The 21,924-nt window shown below is 48.8% G+C and overlaps 1 protein-coding gene across 2 annotated transcripts in view; it reads left to right on the forward strand.

Annotated features, from left to right (window-relative positions):
- Positions 1-3,299: 3,299 nt before the first annotated feature.
- Positions 3,300-21,924, forward strand: part of CSMD2 (CUB and Sushi multiple domains 2) — a 287,236-nt gene continuing 268,611 nt past the window's right edge. Inside the window, exon 1 of one of the 2 annotated variants that reach the window (XM_068172583.1) lies at positions 3,300-3,426. In XM_068172583.1, the coding sequence (XP_068028684.1) occupies positions 3,339-3,426 (88 nt within the window). In that variant the 5' untranslated portion in view covers positions 3,300-3,338. The remainder of the gene's footprint in view (positions 3,427-21,924) is intronic. The other variant, XM_068172582.1, reaches the window with a different exon arrangement.

The following is a 21,924-nucleotide window of genomic DNA, read 5'->3' on the forward strand; positions in this document are numbered from 1 at the left end:
CCCTGCTCCCCAGAACCCTGCCTGGCTGGACAAAGTGCTGGAGCAGGGCAGGTACACCCTTCAGCAGCAGGACTTCACCTTGCACTCATCTGCAAAACACAACCGAAGGACTTCAGATTTTAAAATGTAAAAACTGACACAAGCAACAGGTGACAAATAAATTCTGCCTTTTCCTGCTGTCACAGCTATTCCAGAATCACCAGGATTTTTCCTTCAGGTCCCACCCCACTTTGTTTTTTGCCTTCTTTCCTTGTTCCAGGCAAACCAAAGCCCCCAGGACTGAAGCACTGAGCAGCTGCTTGCTCACCAAAGAGCCCAAGTGGGCACTGGCACCTCTTAAACCCTGGCACACAGAACTATTACTCCTCTGAAAGGCTCCTGGGGAAGCTTTTGTGGCTGAAATGTGGCTTTTCCTCCTTTTCCATAAAGGAAGAAAACAAGCAACTACTACAGGCAGCTTCCCATTTATTGCCATCTCCTCCAGCAGTGTGCACGGGGGACTTTGGTGAGGAACTCCAGGAATTGGGAATGATTTCCTGCTTTTGCCACTGTCCTGGGTTGCAAGATGTGGGTGGGGTTGTGTATTTTTTATCATCTGTTAGAAGTGGGGCAGTTATCTTCTGTTAATTATTTGTACTATTGAATTTGTAGTTTTAATTTTCCTAATAATGAACTGTTGTTCCTGTTCCCATATCTTTGCCTGAGAGCCTTTTAATTTCAAAATTACAATAATTTGGAGGGAGGGGGTTTACATTTTCCATTTCAGGGGAGGGTCTTGCCTTCCTTAAGCAGAAACCTGTCTTTTCAAACCAAGACAGCCAGCCACACTCAGGCAGTGGCCACTGCACTCAGCGGGACTGCTGGAGCTGGAATTTCCTTTGGGAAAGCTGTCAGTGCTCTGATGAACACACAGGGCTTTGAAGGAGGCCTGAGGAGTGAACTCAAGGCACGCCAGCCGCACTGAGCTCAGCCTTCCCCCCTCCCACACGGGGTTTTTGTTCACTGGCTGTTTACAGCTCAGAATTATTGTCATCATAAATGTTGGATCACGAGGCTGGAATGGAGAGAAGGATTCCTGCTTTGTTTGTGGCTCCCTCCTTTGTTGCCCACCTTTCCCCCCCCACCAATCCTGGTTTGGTTGTGTTCCTCATTCAGTTTATGTGACACATTTAAGTCTCAGAGGGAGCAGAGCTATGGCAACAGGAGTTGTGCAGCTAATCCCTGATGCAGAGTGCTAAAATCACACCGTGCAGCAGCACAGCAATTCACCAGAGCAGCCCTGCTTTCATTCATGTTAAACTCGTGGGAAGAAGCCCCAGAAATTCTGGATGAGGGGGAAAAACTCAGGTGCCACGTGGGTCAGGGCAGAGGTTTGTAAAGCTAGAGCCTGGCCAAGGGAGGAGGTGGGAATGAGGCCTGGAATGGTGAGACCAGCCTGAAAACCCAAAAAGAAATGGCAGAGGCAATAAAAGTGGCTGGAAATTGGTAAAGACTCCCTCCTGCTGCATTTCTGCACCAGGTCACTATTTCTGCTCCTATACAGGAGGTGATAATTCAGAATTACACCCCTCACAAACCTCCCTAAACTTTAATTCCTTCCAGTTGGTCCCAGTCTAAACCAGACCCGCAGGGACAAGGCACAAACTGCTCCAGCTGGGGCTGAGCCCCCTGCCCAGCCCAGAGACCCCCCAGGGCACCAGCACGGCCACCAAGCCCCGGCTCAGCCCCTCAGCACCACCAGGAATAGGCCACAAACATTTTTGTTTTCCAGAAAAATCTTCTATTCTATTTCTACCTGGTAAGAGATCAGTGGTGTGAAGCTGTCTCTGCTCCCCAGGATGTTCTTGGCTCTATCAACACCAAGGAAAGCCCCACCCCTGGTGCTGTGGGACACCAGGAAACTGCTCCTACCTGGGAAAAAAACCAGGAATTAAACAATAGCAAAAACAAACAAAAAACAACAAAACACCCCAAACCAACCAACAACAAAAAAAAAAACACATAAAAATAGGACTGAAACACTGCACGGAATAAAAAAAAAAAAAAAACAACCCAAGGAAAAAGCAGGGAAGCAATCCTCACTTGTGCTCTCCATTCAGCTCTGCACTGGGAATTAATCCATGATTCACAACTTCCCATCCGTGGGCTGAGCACCAACTGGTTATGAATGAATATTTTTGCAAACTGAAGAACGTGCAAGGCCTACTCTAGGACAGCTTTTACACCAAAACCCCAAAAAAAGAGCTGCACAGACTCACCCCAACCTTCACCTCCTCCCCTTGCTGTAGGGGGAGAGCTGAGACCCCTGAACCCACATGGGGATGGGATTATGGAGCAATCCCAGCCCTCCCCAGCCATAAATAAAGGATGGTGCCACACAGGTGTGGGCTGTTGTGGAATTTGGGTGGGATTCAAGCATCACCCTTTTTGTAATTAGTGAGAGGTATGGATGGAGGGCTGCTACAGAGGAATTCATCGTTTATAATAATTGATGGTCTCATGTAGATGGCATAATTTATTGTAAATAAATAAGTAAACAGGAGTTTTTCTTTTTAAGGAAAAAAAAATAAATGTGAGATTGGGCCATAGAACCAGCAAAAATCTGGAGAAGCCCCGTCAGGGTCCCTTGTCCTCAGGTGCCCCTCCTGCCAGAGACGACCTGAGCTATGCTATTGTTCCCAAAATCCTCGGGATAAATCAGATTCCCTAACAGTCCTTTGTGGTGCCACTGAGCCAGGCATTCTTTTATTCTTGGCCAGGGTTTGGGTGTGCGGCTGACAAAGCTCTAGTCTCCACACAGACCCCCATCCAAAACTTTTCCACTCATTTATACATTTTCAGCAAACAAAGAAATTAACAGTCACTGGCTCTAAGCCACACGATTCTCTTCATCAATCAGCACTCTATTGATTATTGATTTCTTGCTCTTCCTACTCACCTGGTCCCGATCCTTTAGTCCTTTTATCAGCAGGGACTTTGCAGCTTTCCAGGCCTTGATCTGCTCTGCATCTCCTGGTGACTCCAACATCCTCCAAACGCCATAAATTTAAGTTCCCAGGTCTCCAAATCCCTTCGGTTCAGTTCGTTGGAACTGGTCAATATTGGTTTCAGCAAACTTTAGGTTTGAGGTGATTTAAAGATCAAAGATGACACCAAGGGCCTGTGAGGAAACTCAACTGGTGCTGGCTGCAAGTGGGCGCTGCTCACCATTAAATAAAAAAAAAAAAATCATTAAAAATTATTAAAGGAAGCTATTTCTAATATTGCAGTCTTACTGAACCTCAGGGAGATGGGTGTGGGACAGAAAGGGGGAGGGAAAAGGAAGGGGAGGGACTTCCATGCCTTGCCTGGCAGGGGGTTCCAGAACATTCCACACACTCCTGGAAGCTCGTAAGCCTTGGGATTCGCCTCCCCTGACTCTTGAGGGTAAGTTTTATTCTGTTTTCACTTCGGGGAGAGTTTGTTCTTTCCCTCTGGTTCCATCTTAGGGGATATTTTAGCAGTAATGGTTGTGTGTGGCGAGTTCTCCATGGAAATTGTCCAGGTCACCTCAGGATTTGCAGTCAGATCTTCAAGCTTCAGGTGTGCAGGAGTGAATTTGGAGCAGAATCAGCTCCTGAGGAGCTGGGTGTGCTGAGCAGGTACCTGTTTGTCAGGTGCACATCCCTGGAATGGGACCCGTTCTCCAGGTGCACAGCCCTGGAGAGTTGGTGTCTTCTTCTTCTTAATTCTCCTTATTCATTTAATGCTATTTTAACCAATTTCCTCATTAATCTAATCAAATTCTTTTATTTCATGAGTCAACTTCAACTGGGGATTGGCTTTGCAACACCTGCCTTGTGCTGAGTCTGCCTGTATAATTCTCTGTGCTCAGGTGTTGCTGGTCTGAGCTCTGGAGAGCTGGAACAGAAGCAAAGTTTTCCCCACTTTTATTAGGAAATAAAGCAGTGCAGTTTGCTGGAGAGACTTGGGGGAAGGAAAGGTGGGAGCACCTGGAGAAATCCCTGATGAGCCTTTCAGCTTGCCTAGAAACATGCAAATAAAGTGGTTTTAGGAGCCATGTGGAGAATTTGACTTTGTTCAAGCTGCACCTCAACATCTGCTGGGTACCTGGGCTAGCTCAAACCACAGGGACCAGCAGTGTGTTTTCAGTGCTTTTGGAAACTCTGCTGCTCTGGGTTGTGCTGCTGTTTTTGTTCCAGCAGTGCCTGTGATGTGCTGGGTACGGGTTTAGGAACGTGCGTTAAAAAAATTCCAGAGAGGAGGTGTAAGGTAGAAACACGTTCCCATCAAATCCTCGTGGGAAGCTGCAATGTTTAATTCATTTGTGAACAGAAACTGCATGTGGGGGAAGCCCAGGGATTCCTGAGCATGGCAGAGGCACTTTAGGAAAAACCAGTGGGGTTTGAGGAGAGGGATGAGGGACAAGGCTCATCCTGAAGGGTCCTGACTGAACTCTGGTGGCTCTAAGGAGTTGTGGAGTGGTCCCTGGCAGGAGCAGCTCGTCCTTGCCTGTTTTCAGGCCAGGAAAAGGCAATTTTACATGTGCTGCTGATAAACTTGGAGCCTCTCTGCTATCACTTTATGCATGTCAGGATTTGTCCGGGTAGGAAAGCAGATTATTGCAGATATTGCAGAGCAAGGGGCTCCCCACTGTGGCTTTGGGATCAGCCCTGGGTGGGCACAGAGCACATGGGAAAGGATTTTTTTGGCTGCCCTGTGCAGGTGAGGCTGAAAATATCCCCAGTGCAGGCAGAAAATGCTGTTTGTGCTTCAGACTGGGGCCTGTCTGACACACATTGGGAAGCACCTCTCCTGAATTTCCAGGTGCTGAGCAAAATCTGCTTCCCTTACCTGTTGGAACCTTTTGGTCAGTGGAGCCTGTCCCCAGCACTGAGATGTTGGTGGCTCCACAGCCCTGGCAGAGCATCTGGAGCCAGCAAAAGTTCTAAATACACAAAAGCCTCCTTTCTTCCTGGGAGAATCCATGGCAGGAAGCTTCACTAATCCACAGAACCCCCAGACAGTCTGAAGATTCCTTGAATGGAATAGTTCCAGCTAATGCAACAATACATTCCACACAGAAAACAGGAACTAAATCCATCCATGGGAATTAACTGAGAGTATCTGAGGTAACCTAATTATTTACCTAATTCTGAGCTTTGGCTGTGCCTGGGGGCTCTCATTGTTTCCCCATAAGCAAAGAGCAGCTTGGAGCCTGCGTAGAATTTACTTTAGACAGAGTGAAACAAGAATAAATAGAGCAACAGAGGTGAAATCTTTATTTAGAGCAGGTGTGCTGGGCTCCTCTCTGCCACGCCACATTAACCCAGCCTGCAGCCACCACAGCTGCCCTGCCAGAGCTGCAAACCTGGGAACACAGAGGGGCAGCAGCAAGAAGGGCTTGGAAATTCTCAATTCCAACGGGCCCAATGGGAATTCTCCATGGCTTTGGTTCCTTAGATGCAGTTTCCATTGCAAAAAGGATTGCAAAGCAGTTTCAGGATACTTCAAAGCAGTGCTCAGGGTAGAAATGTGCTTCTCTGTGTCCTGGAGGAGGGTGGGGAGAGGATGTTCAGGTCCTGTGTGGTACAGCAGGGTGTTTAGTCTCTGGGAGGGTTTGAATTTGGAGGGTCTGAGCAAACCAAGCTTAGGAAAGCCCAGCCCTACCTTCTCCTCTCTTTTGGGGCATTTATTGCCTCTCCTGAGGATGTTTGCCAAAGCTGCAGTGCCTGGTCGGGTGTTAACCGTGGAGAAAATGCTGAAATCCTCAAGTGCTGCTGGGGAGGGAAGCAGGAGCAGTGGTGCTGGAAGGGAAAGAGCAGATGAGGGAGTGGGAATGGTCTCTTCTTCTGGTGGTAGCCAAAACTCCTGGCCAAATTCCTGCTGAAGCCTGATTAACACAGATCACTTATTTAAGGTTCTCTGTTAAGGGATTTTAAGGAACTTTTTCTTGTTCCAAGCTCCATTCAAACTAAAATTTTGCCCTGGGAATAGGAGCATTTTTAGCTTTGGTTTTTCTGTCAATGTCTAAGCTGGGCAGTAAAAAAATTCCCCTTATTTCTCTGTTCCATGTTATTCCTCAAGCTCCAGCTCATGGGATGGGTTATGGGTTGTTTTTTTGTTTGTTTGTTTGTTTGTTTTTTTTTTTTTCCTAAAAAGCAAAGATGCAGAAGGGCTTTTGGCTCCTGTGTTGAGATGAGTAATTGGAGTAGTGACTGACAGTGAAAACCAGGAGGTTTTTTTGGAAGCACAAAGGGTTGGAAAAGCATTCCTGCCTGAGCAGAGAAGAAGAGACAGGCATTGGAGAAGGGGTGAGCTTTGTTTACAGTCTCCTGAGCAAAGGTGAGAGATCTGAGCAGTGAAAAGTTCAGCAGTGATAGACTTGTTAAAAGTTGCCCTTGACTGCTTACAGGCATCAGTTTAATTTAAATGTAATAAAAACCTAAAAGGGAAAATTAAGATGCGGAAAGCAGTTGAAAAGCCTGTCTGAAGACATCTGCAAAATGGTTTTATTCCCAGCAAATATAAGAAAACTGTTTGGCTTCTTTATTGTCAAACAATAATTGTGCCTCCATTTATAAAACAGCTTTTATGACCAAATCTCTTTCATAGATTGCTTCCAAAACAACGCAGAAGTTGATTTATTTTTAAACCCTGTGCCCATAACCCTCTTGTCTGTGGTGGCAGGGAGTGAGGGGAGCTGAGGCTGTGAAGGAAGGGGGGGGGTTTGGCAGGGACCCCTCAGCCCCTTTCCCTGGTGCTCCCCTGAGCTAGGTTAGGGGTCAGGGAGGCTTGTTCTGCTCAGGGAGCTTCATCTCATGCTGCACCAAGGGAAATACAGGTTGGATGTTAGGAAAAAATTTTTTATGGAAAAAATTATGAAGTTCTGGAATGATCTGCCCGGAGAGGTGGTGGAGTCACCATCCCTGGTGTGTTTAAAACAAGCCTGGATGTGGCACTGGGTGCCAGGGTTTAGTTGAGGTGTTGGGGCTGGGTTGGACTCGATCTTGAAGGTCTCTTCCAACCTAATCATTCTGTGAATTCTGTGAATTTGTGTTCCCTGGGCATTCCTGGGGTGTTTGGTCTGCCCAGGGAGGTGGTGGAGTCACCATCCCTGGTGTGTTTAACAAAGCCTGGATGTGGTGGCACTGGGTGCCAGGGTTGAGTTGAGGTGTTGGGGCATGGACTTGATGATCTGGAAGGTCTCTTCCAGCCCTGTGATTCTGGGATCTCACTTGGGTGTTTTTCTTTCCCTCCACCCAGTCCCTTCCCAGCTGCTTCCCAGTCCTTTCTCAGCCCAGCCTTGTCTGCTCCCTGTGGTCTCAGCTGTCTTCTGTGATCCTTTGAGCAGAGACAGAGCTGTGCATTCCACTTCAGTTCCCAACCAGGCCTGAAAATGAAGTGATCTGCTTGCAATAAATACAAAACTAGAAGTGCCTGCTTTCCATACCCTCTAAAATCCCACTGCTGTCTCCAGAGAAGGAGAAATGCTTCTGTCACACAGACCCACAGACACAGCCCTGTCAGACCTCTGAATCTGGGAACATTTTGAAAGGTTATTCAAAATAATTTATATTTTATATAATTTTGAAATTTTATAATTGTTATATTTTTATAATTTATATTTCTGGTGTAAGCAGTAGGTGATTGGTACTGAGGTGTAGCAGCTCTCTCAGCCGTGCAAACCCCTTTGGGTTCAGCTGGAGGTGTGAGGCCACAGTCACAGCTGTGCACAATATAAGGGATTTTCTGTGAGGGGTGAAATGGCCAATGCTCTAATGATCTGCATTTCTCTGTCCTCTGCTGATGGCAGCTGTGAAATGAGGAGGTTTTGACCTGTTTACTTGGCTGTGTCTGATGTCAGGGAAGCAAAACAATGCCAGAAGCCCCAAGAATCCTGACTTGGGCTTTGTGCTTAGAAGGCAGGAACTGAATCTTTCCCTGGGTGAGGAACTTGAAACCTACAGCCAATTAATAACTGCTGTAAAATAGTGCTTTAGTCTGGAAATGCTGACAGAGAGTTTAGTGCACCTTATGGAGGGCAGGGGGGTTACAGATTAATTAATTAAGTTTTGGAAAGTCTGTAATCCTTGGACAAAGGGCTCTGTAAATGTAATATGCAACAGCTATTACTGCAAGCTCCTGTGGTTTCAGATGGGCTGGGGACAAGAGGTGCCTTCAAAAGAGAATCCCTGAGGGGACCAGGCCAGTTTGGGAATAGTGGGAGGTGTCCCTGCTGTAGCAGGGGGTGATACTGGCTGAGCTTTGAGGTCCCTTCCAGCCCAAATCATTCCATGGTCCTTCAGCAAGGAGAGCCTGGCTGGTGTTGTGGGAGGCAGGAGGCCCCAGGGTCTCTGTTCTGGGCTGTGTTTGGGATTTGGCTTCTGAGACTCCTCTGGGGTGATCAGGCTCCTCCAGCTGTTGGGGTGTGTCTGTATCCAGATGGGTTTTGGTGCCTGCAGGGACCCCAGCCCCGTGTCCCCTGTCCCCAGCATCAGCTTTACTGCCCCAGGGCAGCACCTGCACAGCTCAGCTCAGCTGATCAGGCAGTGTCCTCTTAGAGCACTGTCATCTGCTGTCGATGTCTCGGGGTCTGCTTTGCTTTGGAATGACCCCAAGATTGTAAAAGTCCTTGTTCCCCTTGCCCGGCAGCTGAAGAAGAGGTCTGGAATGTGTGAAGTCGAGTTGTCAAGGTTGTTTATTTTTCCTTATCTATAACATTCTCTCTCTGACCTGCCGAGGTCTGGCTGGTACAGAAGCCATGGCAGTCTGCCCCGAGCCCTGGGCAGCTTCCACATTATTTACTCAAAATTACATGTGGTGTGTTTACAGATTTGTGCCAATGCCCATCACCTGTGTTAGACAGTGATTCTCTACCTGAAACCAATAGAAAAGTGTCACCATCACACCGAGACATGGAGGACAAGAAGAAGGGAAAGAAGGCAAGGACACACCCAGATTCCTCCCTCTTGTACCCCTGAATTACATTCTAAAAACCCCAAAATTCTACTTTTCCACCCCGTGTCAATTCACCCATTACACTGCTCAAACCCTTGTGGCTTGTAATTCCTCACACAGAGTTGCAGCTTCTCCCACGGGCTAAAATCAAAGCCACAGGTGTTCTTGACTTCGTGCCAAGGTCCCCAAGCCCCCTGCCAGGGTCTGGGGACAGCCAGGGCAGCCAGAGGGATGTGCTGGACTCCGACAATCTGCTGTCCTTAGTGACAGTGACAGGAGCCCTTGTGTGGCTGGAAGTGCCCCAGGACAGGTCCCTGCAGTGCCCAGGGCAGCAGGGATGTCACTGACACTGGAAGCTCTGGAACCTCGTGTGGAGCTCCAGTGAAGGATGTGGCTGCTGTCACCTGGCTGAGGAGCTGCCTCTGTCCCCATGGCGGTGACTTGGGTCAACAGGATGTGTCTGGCAGTGCTGGTGGAACCATCACAGGGCTTGGGACCCCTCTGGAGAGGAGCTGTTGTGTCACAGCACGACAGGACCATCTGTGCTGCTGCCAGGAGCCAGCACTGCTGTCACAGGGGCTCATCCCTGTCCCTTGGGTGGGGATTAAGCCATGTCCCTGCACCCCAGCGTGGTGGCCTGGTCCTGCCTGGCTCTGAGGGCTCTGAGCAACATCTGCTTCATTCTGGGATCCTCCCATAGAGCACGAGGGACCACGGGGACCTGGAGCATCCCAGGGACCTGGAGCATCCCGTGGCACTCGGCAGCTGTGGGGACTGAGAGCCGCAGGGACAGGAATACTCCAGGGTGGCCTTTTCTTCCTGAGATCCCAGAGCTCTGAGGTGTCTCTGGAGTGGCTTGGAGAGCAGTGGGAGGTGGCAGAGCTCCTCAGAGACCCTCGCTGGGGCCAGGCAGCAGCATATGGGCCTGGCATGCTTGGCTTGGCCCTGTCTGCTCCTGGAGTAATTGCTCGTCTGGCTGGAAGCCATTCCAGCTCAGATGTGGAAAAGGAGCTGCTGGTGACACTTCCCAGGTTTCAGCCCTTCCTCCCCCCACATCCTCACTGTCCTAATTAAATTTAATATTAAAGTAAAACATTAAAGACATTATCACAGAGTTTCATCTGACACACATAAGCCTCTTCCTAATTTGTTAGGTCATTAGCAAGGCAGAATAAATCGAAGGGAGCGTGGGGAGGCTCCAGGGCTGGCGAGTCAGCGTTTTGAGAATGGGGAACTGGGATTTTGGGTGAGCACGTGCTGGGCTGGGCTTGGCAGCTCTGGCTTGTCCAAACCTGGCACTGAGCATTGCCCAGAGTGGTGCCAGGCTGGGCTCTTGGACCTGTGTGTGCTCAGGGGGTTGTGGTGCCAGTCCAAGGGTGGGATCCTCTCCTCTCCTCTCCTCTCCTCTCCTCTCCTCTCCTCTCCTCTCCTCTCCTCTCCTCTCCTCTCCTCTCCTCTCCTCTCCTCTCCTCTCCTCTCCTCTCCTCTCCTCTCCTCTCCTCTCCTCTCCTCTCCTCTCCTCTCCTCTCCTCTCCTCTCCTCTCCTCTCCTCTCCTCTCCTCTCCTCTCCTCTCCTCTCCTCTCCTCTCCTCTCCTCTCCATCCTTCAGTGCTTATCTGTGAATGTCTTTCAGTCTTGATGGGCTTGGAGACAGAGGGGCTTCTTTATCTGGGTTCTTTGCATCCCTGGGTATTGTCCTTGTATGCAAGAAGCTTCAGAAATTTGCATTTTCTTATACCCTTTGAACCATGGCAGAGGTTCCTTAAGTAAAAGGTTAAAATTCAACACATAACCCTACAAGCTAAAATATAAATGCTTAATTGATTTTGTTAACTTAAGTGAATTCCAAAAATCTCTATTTCAAAGGTGCTGATGCTGCTAAAGCCTGGCTCTGCTGGGTTTCATTCCTGCCATCTCACCTGCTGTGGATAATAGACCAAAAAGAACCAGGGTGCTCCACGTTGGGAGGAAGCATCAGCATTCCTGCAGCCAGAGCAGTTGTGAGCAATTGCAAACAAATCACTTCAGGCTTCAAGTACAAGCTCAGCTCTTGCTGGGCAGGTTGGGCTGGCCTGAGGGATGTTTTGACAGACTTAAATTCTGGAGTAGAAGCTCAGATGCAGTGATTTGGGTTCACTGGAGCTTGAAACAGCCTGGGACCAGAAGGTTTGAGTCTGTCTGGTTTGGGAGGGGCTAAAACGTTTGATTCTTCATTTCCATGGGTTTGTCTTTGCATATCAGAATCCAGATGAAACCTTGAGCTTTTTCACTGACCAGGGTAATTTTTCAGCCTTAAATTGCCGTGAGAACGATGGAACTGAGCTGAGATGTTCCAGGGCAGCAGTGAATCTCAAATAAACTGTTTTGTAAAGAAACACTGAATTGTTTCTGGGCTGAATCTTTGTTTCATTGGCCCCACCTCCTCTGCTGGGAAACCTTGGCCACTCAAGCCATGCTGCCACTCCAGGGGAGGATCTCCAGGACCTGGAGAGGTTCTTTGATGAACATTTTCGCAGAAGGCACAAACTGGAGCAGTAGTTTTGCATTTGCTTGATGAATCTTCTCCCTAGCACATGCTCAATGCTTGGATGAATGAGTTATTTAAGTGTATTTGAAGGTTATGACAGACACCTGTAAACAGACAGATATTGATAAAAATGTCATTTGGAGGCAGATCTGTGCTTTTCTTGCAATCCAATTACTCCTGATGGCGAGGAGCCCAGAGCTCCCAGCACTGTGCAATAACCCAGAGTGTGATGGACAGGCTGCCCTCCGAGGCAGCGCGAGCAGGGCCTGCTTCACCTCTGGCTCTGATGTGACTCCAGGAGTTCATGGAGTCATTTGTAATCACACCAGAGCAAAAAGGGACTGACTCCAGGTGTGTCCATGGGCTTCTTGTGGGCCTTGTGTCAGCTGCAGGTGCTGAGGGATCCAGCCTGGCCTGCTCCTGGAGTTACCCAGCTGGAGGTGGCTGTTGTCAATGCAGGTGAACCCGGTGGGAAGAAATGCTGATGTGTGACTCCAGCTCAGAAGGCTGAATGATTTCTTTATTATAACTATGCTATCATACATTAATAGACTATTTAAAGGAGATACTAAAGCTATAAACCTACTTGTTCTAACTCACTCACAACTCGTGACCCTCTCTTAGAGTCCAGCCACAGGTGGATTGGATTGGCCACCAGGCTCAAACAATCCTCACCAGAACCCAACCAAGCCATCACCCCAGGTGAACAATTCTCCAGACACATTCCACATGGGAAAAACAAGGAGCAGCAATAGAAATTGTTTTCTCTTTCTTTCCTCTGTGCTCCTCTATGAAAAATCCTGAGAGAGAGAAGAATATGCCTGCCACAGAGGTCTGGCTCCAGAAAAGTTCCCCTTGGAATATTCCTTGGGATTTGCTGCCCTGTAAGTCAAGCAGGGAGGAGTTTCTGTGGCTCTTCCCAGGGAAGCTGTGGCTGCCCCATCCCTGGAAGTGCCCAAGGGCAGGTTGGAACAGACTGGGATAGTGGAAGGTTATGAGTTTGTAGGCCCCAAGTTGGGCAACTCCCTGGGGGCTCCTCTGGCAGGGGAGACCCTCCTGGAGCAGTTCTGTGTCAGGAACGAGAGACACATTGGACTTTTTCGGTCTTCAGCTGCGGTTTATTGTTATCTTATCAAAACTTCAGCACACTGTCTGCACCAGACCCTGCATGCAGGAAAACAGCACAAAAATGGCCAACAATCTCTTGTTACAAGGCATTTTAAGTCTAATCAAAAACTTAAGCTACCCAATTAAGAAGTGACACCTAAATTATTTTCCTTTCTAACCCAATAACTGACCCCTAAAGACCCACAATGCGGATTTTTCTACCCAATTACAAGATACCACCTAAACCTAAGAAGCAAGAGGAAGAAGAAAGGAACTCAAGACAACACCCTGTATCCTCCACCTTGAACCCATCTATAACATCCTAAAAGTCCTAAAACCTAAATTTCTCACCTATGTGACATACTACACTAGTCTCTATAATATCTACAATCTGTTTCACACTTTTGTGGTTTCTCGTTTACCTTGAGGCTTTGGAAGTTTTCTCCATGAATGAGGGTCAAAGTCAGTGCTCCCCTGGGGGTCAGGACACCCCAGGGCAGACAGAGAAATATTCCCAGTGCCCTGGGTTTCTACAGAAGGTGGGTGGAATGGGATGAGCTGTAACTTCCAGCCCAGCCCATTCCATGATTTTGTGACTCGTGGTAGGAACAGTGAGACCGTGGCTTCATCCAGGCGCTCCTTCCTTGGTCAGCACAAACACAGCCAGATGTGGTCATTAAAAATGGATTCCTTTTGCCTGCCAGCTCTCCAGGAGCTCCTCAGAGCTTGTAAGTGGGGATGTTTTCAGCTGGGGAGCGAATTGTTCCTGATGGCTCCGGTGTTGGACACACAGGAAGCACTGACACAGCTTTTAACGGGAAACAGACACTGCAGGTCCATCCAGCCACTGATGTTCTTGACCTCTTGGTGTCCTGAGAGGAACTTCTCCCTCTTGTAACCTTCCTCCAAGCTGGAGTGTGGATGGAAGTGGTTGTGCTGTGCAGTTTTCTGGGAGGGCTGGAGTCCAGAGCTGCCAGCAATGCAATGATTATTGGTGGCACTGTGAGCATTCAGAGAAGTGAAAACAAAAAGCCAAGGTTAATGGAAGTTGCATTTCATCTGGATTGCTCTTATTTCCTGTTTTATAAGCTCGTGCTCCATGCAGGTGCTTGGCTTATATCTTCATGCTGTCAATAAAACCAACGTGTTTGAGCAGACAGGATTAATGCAGATTTTAAGGGCTATATTTAGAAGTAATTTAGCTATCATCAGTCAGAAGGGTGGGGAGAGATCTGATGGTTATTCATACTGATTGAATATTCTATTGATAGAGATACTTATTAACCCTAACCATGTCTTTCCAGTGTGTTTTCAGGTCTTGGACAAGGAAAAAAAAAGGAATTTTTTTTTTTTTTCCAATTTGAGATGAGGCAAAATTCAAGTGTTGGAGTGGGCTTGGAGGGAGGCAGAGGCTGGGACCTTGAATGGGACCCCTGGCTGGTGGCAGTGGGACAGGTGCTGTGTGAGGTGACAGCAGGAATGCTGGAGCAGGGAGGGGCTGGCTGATGGGTTTGGTGGCACAGGTGCTCAGGGTGTTCAGAATTTGGGGAGGTGTTTGAACTTTGGTTCCTGATTGAGCAGCGAATGGACAAGCTCAGAGCAAACCTTGTCCTTTGTTTTCTTTTCCTTTTGTTTCTTTTCCTTTTTTTTTTCTTTTGTTTCTTTTCCTTTTTTTTTTCCCTTTTTCTCTTTTCCTTTTTTTTTGTTTCTTTTTTTTCTTTCCCTTTTTTTTTTCTTTTCCCCCAGGGGTGTGAGTGGGAGGGATAGAGTCTCTTAGGGAGAGATACCTGCTCAAAATGCTCCTGCTTGATGCAGGAAGAGCATCAGCAGTGCTGTGACAGCAGGACAGGGCAGGGACTGTCCCCTGTGCTGGCACTGCTGGAGCACCTCCCGTGCTGGGGACAGCTCTGGTCACTCATGGCAGGAGATCCCTGCAGGGGCTGGAGCGTGTCCAGGGAAGGGGAAGGAGCTGGAAAACTCCTGCTGGAGCTGAGGGGGCTCAGCCTGGAGAAGAGGAGGCTCAGGGGGGACCCTGTGGCTGTGCACGACTCCTGACAGGATGGGACAGCCGGGGGGATGTTGGGATCTGCTCGCAGGGAACAGGGAGAGGAGGAGAGGGAACGGTCTCCAGTTGAACCAGGAGAAGTTTAAATTGGATATGAGGGAAAGTTTCTCCATGGAAAGGGTGGTCAGGCATTGCCCAGGGAGGTTTGGAGTGCCCATCCCTGGAGGTGTCCAAGGAAGGGCTGGAGGTGGCACTCGGTGCCCTAGGCTGGGGACAAGGTGGGGGTGGGTCACAGGTTGGAGTTGGTGACCTTGGAGGGCTTTTCCAGCCTCGCTGATCCTGTGACTCTTGAGTCCACTGAAGAAACAAGTGTTGGGCACTCCCTGCAATTCCATCTCTGTTCCCAAAGCCCTGCACTCGCTGAGCTCCCTGAGCAGAGATTTCATTTCAGATAGTGCAGCCACTGCTCTGCGCTTCCAGGAGCATTTGTAAAATGGAATTACCAGAAATAATCACGGTGATTAACATACAGAGTTAGGGGAAAAAAAAAAAAAAGGAAGATTAATTACAAAGCTGTAATTCATCTGCAAATACGACCAGTGAGGGAAGTTGGAGGAGTTCAGCAACGGTGAGGGCACCTCAGGGTGGGCATCCATGGAATTTGGGCTGTGCTGAGCTTCCCAGGAAGAAGGAAGGAAACTGAGGCACTGAGATGGAAAATAACTGGTGCTTGTTGTCCAGAAAATGAGATGGGAATGGGATCTGAAAGCCCCGACTGTGCTCCTCACCGTGACCAGGGGACAGAAATCAGTTTTCATTACGTTGAGTGTTTCCTGCATCAGAATTTGTAAAAGTTGCCCAGGAGTGGTGGCACTGCTGAGAAATGACTCTGTCTCCAGTCTGCTGAGCAGCTCCGGGTGGTTTTATGAAAGGAGGAGGGTCTGGAGGTGATGGGAGGCTGCACAAAACTGTTCCTCCCAGGGCAGGGGTTTCGGGTTTATTACCACCAGTGTAGAGGAGGGCTGATTCCTACAACTAATTGCCTCTTTTTTTTCCTGAAGATGCGAGCAGTTGATAATGGCAGTAATTAGCACCGTAGAAACAAGGTCAAACCCAAGAACATTACCCACTAAAAGTCACTTTCCCGAAAGTCACGGCAAATTCATTGCCTTGGAGTAGCTTTAAAAAAAGAAGGAAAAAAAAAAAAAAGGAGGCAACTGATGATGAGCTGTTTGAATTATGTAAATGCTCAGGTATCCATGGGGTTTGACCTTTTTGCAGATGTAATTTAGCATTCAAGACACTGTCATCTTGCTGCCAAAGTCAAATTAGATGCTTGCTACTGCAATTGATAGCTGATAGCAGATCTCCTTCCAGAACAGGCAGTCCGGAGAGGCAGGGATGTGTTTGCTGCAGGGCTGGGGAGCTGCATTCTTAAATATAAACTGGTGGAAGGGCTCTGGATGCAGTTCAGGTGAGCAGTGTGCTCTTAGAAAAACATGCACCTCGTTCCTGAGGTGGTTGCACCCCACTGGCAGCATCCCCAGTCCTGGGAGGTGGCTCAGGAGCTCTCCAGGATTGTTTTGGGGTTGCTTTTCCCAGTGGGATGGCTCATGGCCAGATGTGCTCCTGGACACAGGAATGGGATTCCCGTGGCATTCTGTGGTGGCTTTCTACAAGATTTGATTTCTGCAAGATCCTACAGCATTTCCTGTGGCAATTGGTGGCATTCTACAAGATTTTAGTGCCCAAAACTGCTGCGTTTCCACACAAGGGTGAGGGGACTCCTAAGCCAAGTGAGGGATTTTTTGGAATTGATTTTGCCCATGAAGTGCAGCCCCAAAGATTGATGCCCATGTAGTGCATCCCCAAATCTATGCAGGCTGCTGCTGTGCCCAGCCCGTGGGTTGTGTTTGTGATTTCTCTTTTGGCCAATACAGCAAAGCCTCCCTGAAGCTGTGGTTGCACAGGTAACACTCCCTGGCCGGAACGGAGTTATCCCAGGACTTCGGATCCTTTCCTGGCTTCTGTGCAGCACCTGGGAGTGTTTTGGGTTCAGATCTCCCACAGCAAATGCAGGCAGGAGATCTGTTTGTGTGCCTGGCTGGAATGAGGGCTTGGAGGGACAGGAGACGGGAATGGCCTTTAGCTGAAGGGTGGCAGAGTTAGATGGGAATTTGGGAAGAAAATCTTCCCTGTGAGGGTGGGGAGGGGCTGGAATGGATTTCCCTGAGAAGCTGTGGCTGCCCCATCCCTGGAAGTGTCCAGGGCCAGGTTGGAGCAGATCTGCCTTAAATTCCCCAGTCCAGTCTGTGACTGGAAATGCACTCACTGCTGTCACAGGGACACGAGGGACAGCCAAGGTGCATCTTTTGTGTTCCTGGAGCCTGTGCCAGGCAGCAAATCCCTGGGAAAGAGCAGGAATGGAGGCTGAGGCTCTGTGTCCCCCTGGCTGTGTTTTCCCCCAGCAATTCCCCTGAAGCTGCTCTGTGTTTCCACAGGAGCACACGAGAGCTGCCCTCGGCTGCTGCCAGGAGTAACTTCGGATCTGCTGCAGCTTGTAACTGTTCAAGTGCTCCCCACCCTTGTGCCTTCAGCTTTTGCTGCTCAAAACAGAGCATTCAGTGAGTGGCATTTATCCCACCAACTCCTTTTCCCTTTCTGAAGGGTTGTTTTGGGGTGGGGGCTGCCCTGGCCCCAGTTTTCTCCAGTTGTGTTGCTGGGCTGTGGCTCTGGGTGTGAGCTCTTCCCTGGCTGCAGCTGTGCTGCTGTTGCTGTTTCATGCTTCACCTCCAATGCAGGGTTTGCATTTCATGCTTCATTATTTTTCCCTCCCCGTTGTGTGGCCATTTGTAAACTGAAGGTGAATTGCACGGTGTGTTCCTGCCAGGCATGCAAAGAGCACAACTACTGAGGGTCATCTGGAAATCTCTCCCCTCTTGGATGTTGGGGTGATGTTTTTGTGTGGTTTTTACCACTGGCACTCCCTGCAGTCCCTGTGTGCCTGTCCCCTGGCCCAGGATCGCTGGGTGGATGTTTTAGCAGAGGGATTTTCCCCCAGGGAAGGGATTCTGCCCAGCCCTGCTGCTGGGATAGGGGAGGGAAAGGAGCATCGTGCCCATCCTGGAGTTGGAGGTGCCCATCCTGGCTAATGCCAGCCCTGGTGTGGCTCTGCAGGTGTTTTATGGGAATGGTTTGGGTGGGAAGGACCTTAAAACTCATCCAGTCCCATGAGCAGGGACACTTCCACTGTCCCAGGCTGCTCCAAGCCCCATCCAGCCTGGCCTTGGACACTTCCAGGGATCCAGGGGCAGCCACAGCTCCTCTGGGAAATCCATCCCAGCCCCTCCCCACCTTCTCAGGGAAAAATTCCTTCCCAATATCCAATCTAAACCCACTCTTAGTTGGAAAATCTGCCTGTTTTTCTGTGTAAATGTTTGCATTTTTCTCTCAGTAGCAGCTGCTGAGGCCCCATGCACCTTTCCAGCTGACTCTTAAGTAAGATCCTACAATAATCATCAATATTTAACTAATAAAAAAGGGACTTTCATGTTAGGGAAGTGTTTTAAACCAGCCAGGTTTTAATGTGTAAACTGTTTTCACTTTTCACACGTTCTGATGAGTGTTTCCCATCCATTATGGATTTAAAGACTTGTGTTCCAGCCTCTTTTCCACCCCCCTCCCTCAGAGATTTATTACAAAGTGAGCTGGATCTCAAGCACTCCCTCAAGTTAAGCTGAAGTGGCGCCTCCACTTTTGAAAGGAAAATGTAGAGGAGAGAGGGGATTCAGTTGTGTGCAGATGAGGAGTTTATTAATTCAGTATTTTCCCCTCCATGTTTTGGAAGTCAAAACCATTCACTGAGATAGAAATAAAAATGGGGGAAAAAAAAATAAATTCCAAAATATATTTTATCTAAAATACAACTCATGGAGCCTGGTGCTCCTGGACCAAGCCAGGAGGGTAAGAGGGGAAAAAAAAGATTATTGGAGTTCTTTGTGCATGGATTCCTTGTTATATCCGTGGTGTTCTCTGGGGAATAGATGGTCCTTGTGAGCACACAGTTAAGGGTGGAAAAGGGCTCCAAAAGGGGGATGATTGCATCCATAACTCCATGTGGGGATTGGATTTCCTTGGCAAGGAGAAGGGCAGTGCCCAGATTGGGCAGTGCTGCCAGCACCAGCCTGGGCAGTGGAGCTGGGACAGTGCTGTCCCAAAGATCCCAGTTCCTGGGGGGTTTCCAGTGAAACCATTTGATTTCCAGGCTGGAAATGCTGCAGGAGGAGCTGGGCTGGGTCAGGGTAACTCAGCTTTACCCTGCAGTGTGCAGTGCTCCAGACGTGGGCAGTGCTGCCAAATTCCATCCTGTGCAGTGCTGTCCCAACGATCCCAGTTCCTGGGGAGTTCCAGTGAAACCACTCCAGTTTCCTGGCTGGAAATGCTGCAGGAAGAGCTGATGGAGCTGGGATGTGTCAGGGTAACTCAGCTTTACCCCACTGTGTGCACTGCTCCAGAGCCGGGCAGTGCTGCCAGCACCTGCCTGGGCAGTGGGAGCTGGGACAGGCAGTGATCCCAGCTCCCAGTTCCTGGGGGTTTTCCAGTGAAACCATTTGATTTCCAGGCTGGAAATGCTGCAGGGGGAGCTGGGCTGGGTCAGGGTAACTCAGCTTTACCCCACAGTGTGCAGTGCTCCAGATCTGGGCAGTGCTGCCAGCACCTGCCTGGGCAGTGGGAGCTGGGACAGGCAGTGCTGTCCCAAAGATCCCAGTCCTGGGTGTTTTCCAATGAAACCACTCCAGTTTCCAGACTGGAAATGCTGCAGGAGGAGCTGATGGAGCTGGGATGTGTCAGGGTAACTCAGTTTTACCCCACTGTGTGCAGTGCTGTAGAGCTGGCAGTGCTGCCAAATTCCATCCTGTGCTGTGGGAGCTGGAGCAGTGCACTGTGTTTGGGAACTGGGAGGTGCTGAACAGCTGGGAACTGGGATCCCAGTTCCTGGGGGGTTTCCAGTGAAACCATTTGATTTCCAGGCTGGAAATGCTGCAGGAGGAGCTGGGCTGGGTCAGGGTAACTCAGCTTTACCCCGCTGTGTGCAGTGCTCCAGATCTGGGCAGTGCTGCCTGTGCTGTGGGAGCTGGGATGGTGCTGTCCCACAGATCCCAGTTCCTGGGGGTTTTCCAATAAAACCACTCCAGTTTGCAGGCTGGAAATGCTGCAGGAGGAGCTGAAGGAGCTGGGCTGGTTCTGGGTAACTCAGCTTTGCCCCCACCTCTGTGCTCCAGAGACTGAGTTCCCTTTTTAAGCATCCCAGGGATGAGCTCCCCGGAGGTGGAGATAACACTGATTCCTTGGCCAGGATTAACTTGTCCTGACAAAAAACCATTTCCCAGCCAGGCAGGGCTGGCTTTTACCCTGGAGCTGTGCCTGCAGAGCAGAGACAGAATAATTTTTGCTCATTAAAACCAAGATTTGATAGCAAAGCTGCCTCCCCCCCTCAGCTGGGCTGCCCAGCACAGACACAAAGCATTAACTGGAGGAAAACCCAACTGCACAGGAGTTTGTTCTCCCTGCCAGATCCAGACAATTAAGGATGCTCCTATCTTGGCATCTGCACTATTATCTCCTCATGTTTCTGTGTTTGGTGTTATCTACTCGTGTTCCTGGTGGTTGGAGCCTTATTTATGGATAGAATAATTCTGGTTCTATTGAATTTTGCTGCTGTTTTCTGGCCCTGCCAGTGGGGTCTGTGAGAAGGAGAATCCTCTGAAGGGGACAAAAAGGGTTTCATTAATATACAGGGAGGTACAGAGTCCAAAATTGCCACCACATGAGTTGATTTACATTATAACACCCCCTTTTTTGGCCGTGTCCCTCCTGGCTTTGTCCAGGAATATCAGCCTCCACAAGCTGTATTTTGGATAAAAGATCTCTTGGAATTGATATCTTTCCTCCTCCCTTCTTACAAGATGTTTCTTTCTGGGTGAATGGTTGGGCTTCAGCTTACAGAATGTGGAGGGGAAAATACTAAAGTCAATAAACTCTTCATTTGCACACAGCTGAATCCCCAGTTGATAAGTGGCATCTTCAGAGGGCAAGACAAGGAATGGCAGCAGCAGCAAGGAGTCATTTTTTTAAAAAAAGGCTCTCAGAAATGAGCTGCTGTTTACAGGGCTCAGTGCAGTGGTTAATAGTCATTCATGAAATCACACAATAAAATCCAAGTGCGCTGTCAGCTCTGTCACAGTGACATTGAGCTGTGCAGGTAATGTACAGCAGCTTCACGTTACACCCCGTGACTTCATATTTTAGCTAAAATTAGGCTTTGTTTTCTCCTTTTAAACAGGAGATAAAATTCAGGCTGGAGCAGAGGAGACAGAGGAGCAGGATTTCTTGAGCTGGAGAAATGAAATTAAGACTCTCTAACTATTCTGTTGCTCCAGCAAAAGCTTCTAGTTCAGTTTTATGGTGTTTGTACTGGTCTAAGCCATGTCTCTGTTCGTTTTTTTCAGTAAACTCCACCAAAACTACCTCACACCTGGGGTTCAGATGTGTTTTCCCACTGTAGGAAAAGCTCAGGGGTTTGCAGCTCCTGTTTGCCCCTAGTTTTTGTGGGATTATTTAAATGACACCCACTGAAGGGGCTCCAGCGGCTCCCCATGAATCCATCGTCATCCCTTGTTCCCTGAAATGTTCATTTAATAAATGGGTGCTGGCACAGGCAGCTGAGGAGCTGCTGGAGAAAGAGCTGAGTAAGTGCTGAGGATGCTGAGAGCAGTGGCTGAGGAGAAAATGGCTCTGTCAGGCTTTGCTGGGCTCACTTGTCCCAGGTTTTAGGCAAACAGCACTGTCAGGAAATTGGAATCATGGAAAATCTTGGCTTGGATGGGACCCACACAGATCATCAAAGTCCAGCTGTGTGACATTCCGATTCTCTGGACAGAGAGACACAATTCTGTCTCTCAGGAGAAGCACAGAGAGAAGAAGAGAAAACAATCTTTATCTCTGCTTCTCTGTTTTGCCCATGTGGAATGTGGTGTGGAGATTGTTCACCTGGGGTGACTGCTGGGTTGGATTCTGGTGAAGGTTGTTTGGGGTCAGTGACCAATGGGACCCAGCTGTGTTGGGCTCTCAGCAGAGTCACGAGTTTGAGTTAGTTAGACAGGTAAGTAAGAAGTAAGTATGTAGAATAGTACAGTATCTCTTTAAATAGTATATTAATGTAATATAGTATAGTTTTAATAAAGCTATCCTTCAGCCTCCTGATCTGGAGGAGGCATCATAATTTCTTCCCTGGATCCGTGGTTCACCACATTTTTACTCTAAA

Source organism: Anomalospiza imberbis, chromosome 25 (assembly GCF_031753505.1).
Source record: "Anomalospiza imberbis isolate Cuckoo-Finch-1a 21T00152 chromosome 25, ASM3175350v1, whole genome shotgun sequence".
Lineage (NCBI taxonomy): Eukaryota > Metazoa > Chordata > Aves > Passeriformes > Viduidae > Anomalospiza > Anomalospiza imberbis.